Here is a 3248-nt window from a genome sequence, read left to right on the forward strand (position 1 = left end):
TAAAAATACACTGCTAAACAAAAAAATCAAAATTTTCAAAGTCCAACTGAATAGCAGAGTTGAGACTGCGGGAATCAAGGTCTCCGAGGACTATTCCCCAGCTCTGTCCTACAGCTGCTTGACACTTAAGCCCTGCCTACTGCAGCAGAGGAAATTCCACACAGCTAGTCTCAGAACAAAGTTATTAAAGTCCAGTTACAAGCAAGTACACCAAAAGGTATCACCACTATTATCAGGGAGCAAGGTGATGCCTAACTGACTTCAGATGACCTGTAACACAGGTCTCAAAACCAGAAAGAGACAAGAAAAAGACCTAGGTTGGATGGCATATAAAGCTATATACCAGGTCAGTATGAGTCTGGTCACCTCCAGACTCATCTAAAACAGGTACAAAAATTTTTGGAAGCAGCAGTGCATCAACAATACAAAGTCAAAAGAAACAAAAGCAATAAAAAGATTATTGCCACCTCGATTAAGACTTGAAAAAGCTACAGATCACTGATCCAGCCACTTACTTGTTTGAGGCCATCACCCAAATCTACTGCTTGTGTTTCCACTGGCTCTGACTTCTCTTCTGCTGTCAGGTGGAAGCTCTCTGTCTCACAGCTGGGTTCCAAAGGAGGCATCTCAACTGCAGGTGCTGCTGTAAAGACAATTTGGCTGTTATTCTTTATTTACGTATTAAGTAGAAAGAGAAGACATCTGAAAATGAAAGTGTGGAAGTATTAGTGACGTTTTCCTCATCTCTTTTAGTATTCACAGCCACTGCAGTCATGAGGATTCACTTGAAAGGCATCCTTCACTGTATAAATAAATTAAACCAAAACACACTTGCTCTTGTAAGCATGCTAAGGGTTAAATCAATGGCTAGAAAGATGCTAAAATGAATTTTCCCCAGAAAAGTCAGGAATTTGGCAGGAACTGTATGTGATTTTCTGCCTTCACTCATAGCTGTTACAGGAACGCTGAGGACATCTGTGGTCTCCTGTTTTCTTTTGTGGAACATTATACCTGTGCCTTTCAGACTAGTGCTAAACCTTCAGTCTCAAAAAGTGCATTGGAAAGGCTTAACCAGCCTGTGGAGCAGATGTTCAGGAGATCCTTCTAGTTTTGTGTTATCTATTGCCTGGAATGACTAGATATTCCACTCCTACACACACGTTCAGCAAATCCATATTCTGAACGGGCTAAACATCCCTTCTTTCACCCCACACCAAAAAATGGTGGCAACCTGTAGAAAACTTCCAGTTAAGCTCTCTGCTACCAACACAACTCCCTTGTGACAGCTGCTTCTGCAGCACCCCACAGTCCTTCTGTGCTAAAACCTAGGGGAACTGGGACTATTACAGCAATTGGAAATGCAGCAACATCCACTTGAAACACAGTTGCTTGGCCACAGCGCTTGCGAGAGCTATATGCTTTCAGTTAACACACCTCACCTTGCGGCATCTCTTCCTTCTCTATCTCACTTGCCCGGTACTTCTTCAGGGTCAGCAAGGAACCTGCTCTTGTCTGCTCAACCACAATGACATCAGACACGCTTCTAAGGACTTCAAACATGGAGAAAAATCCGTATTGCGTGTACTGGAACGCCCGGCCAAAGCGTCTGAAGAAGGCCTTATCAAAGTCCAACAGCAGAAGTGGTGAGGAACTCAGCAGATCCTGCAGCTCAGCCTTCACGGTTGCTGGCAGGATGGGAGCCCTGCCCCTCCCAGGGAAACTCTGTGGATTCTTAGAGGGAGCAGCAGCATCTGCCTTCACAGCAGCACTCTTCCGTGCCCTGGCACTTCTCCTCTGTCTGGCAACCAGTTTGGCAATCGCTTTGGTGGTCTCATCTGCAACTGCTACAACAAAAAGAAATAAACTATTAGACTACCAAAACAGCAAACCATTAAAAACTCTACACAAGCAAAGCTCCTCTTCTTTCCTTTCTTTCCTTTTCCCCAAACCCTTTTCAGAAGCAGGTGACTCTTTTCAAAAGCAATCACACTAAAACTTGTCTGATTTCCAGCAGGGCAACAACTTTTCCTCTCCCTTTGCAAAGTGGACTGAACCATTTTTAACAGCCAACAACCGAACTGTACCCTCATCCTTATAAATCCAGATTCAGGTAGGAAGGTGGGTCAAATTCTTGGCTACAGAATCACAACAGGAAACCCAGCTGCTGCAAGTTTTGTTGGGAAAACAGTAAACGGTCCATTGCCCCCCTGAGCCAGAATCAGAGTAAAGCCCCACTACAGAGCACCCACCCGCTCAGGCAAGGTCTCCCTGGAGAGCAGCCCAGGTCTTTTCCATGGCATGCTTTTAAACAACTTTTTCTTGTCTTACTGTAACACTCTAAAAAAATTTAAAAATAAATCATTTAACCCTTCCCACAGTCAACTCTTTGCACCTACTATTTGTTTCCACAGCTCTTCCCCAAAGAAAAGGAAAATGAAAAAGGCTCTTTGACATAGCCTAAAATTTCCATGGGGTCAGGTAGGGAAACGTTTACAGCTTCTCCTGAAAGGCCTCATCCCTGGTTTTGGCTCCTGCTGTAGTCTCCATTTACAGGAAAAGTGAAGCTTACCCAGTCCTAGTGTACCCACAAGAAATGTTACTGCCGCTTCTAAACTAAGTACAGAATGCAAAATGCACAAAAATAACTGTAACCTTGTATGAGTTTTTCAGGAGGAAAACGCATTAAAAGGCAGATCAAAATACAGGAAGAAACACCAGGGACAAGAAATTAAACTGAGCCATACGAGAAAAAGAATAACAGATATATATGACCTACAGCTCAGGGAACTCATCCTGCACATCCCTGTTTTGGAGCATCCCTTCATACCAGTATGCGGTTCCAAACAACTCCTCCACCTGTAAGGAAACAAAACCTCACCTTTGAGGATAAAAGTGCCTTTCTCATAAGGACAGACTCTGACAACCTCAGGCATATCTGCTACCAGCTCCAAGGTAGACTGGAAGCCCAGGTCACGTAGAGGGAGAGGTTTGCCAATCATGGTCACGTACTCCTGCTCCAGTTGTGCTGGGGTTAAGCCCTCTTTGGCAGCCATTAGCAGCGATCTCACCTCCTTCTTCAGCACCTCCATAAGCTCTGCTTGCTTTGATGTGTCCACACTAAAAAGCAAACAAAAGCAAGCAGAAAACAACTTGTACCACAGCTGCTCAAACACAGGCCAAAGACGTTTTACCACTTAGCAGCTGCAAGCTGGTGGGGTGATAGGGCAATAAGCCAGGTTCACCACCAG

The 3248-nt window shown here is 44.4% G+C and overlaps 1 protein-coding gene across 1 annotated transcript in view; it reads right to left on the reverse strand.

Moving 5' to 3' along the window:
* TDRD5 (tudor domain containing 5) overlaps positions 1 to 3089 on the reverse strand; it is a 16288-nt gene extending 13199 nt beyond the window's left edge. The window contains exons 1-2 of the mRNA XM_010284068.1: positions 2879 to 3089; positions 1435 to 1844 (exon numbers count right to left, since the gene is read on the reverse strand). Of these exons, the coding sequence (XP_010282370.1) occupies positions 1435 to 1844; positions 2879 to 3089 (621 nt within the window). The remainder of the gene's footprint in view (positions 1 to 1434; positions 1845 to 2878) is intronic.
* Positions 3090 to 3248: the final 159 nt, after the last annotated feature.

Source organism: Phaethon lepturus, unplaced genomic scaffold (assembly GCF_000687285.1).
Source record: "Phaethon lepturus isolate BGI_N335 unplaced genomic scaffold, ASM68728v1 scaffold15263, whole genome shotgun sequence".
NCBI lineage: Eukaryota > Metazoa > Chordata > Aves > Phaethontiformes > Phaethontidae > Phaethon > Phaethon lepturus.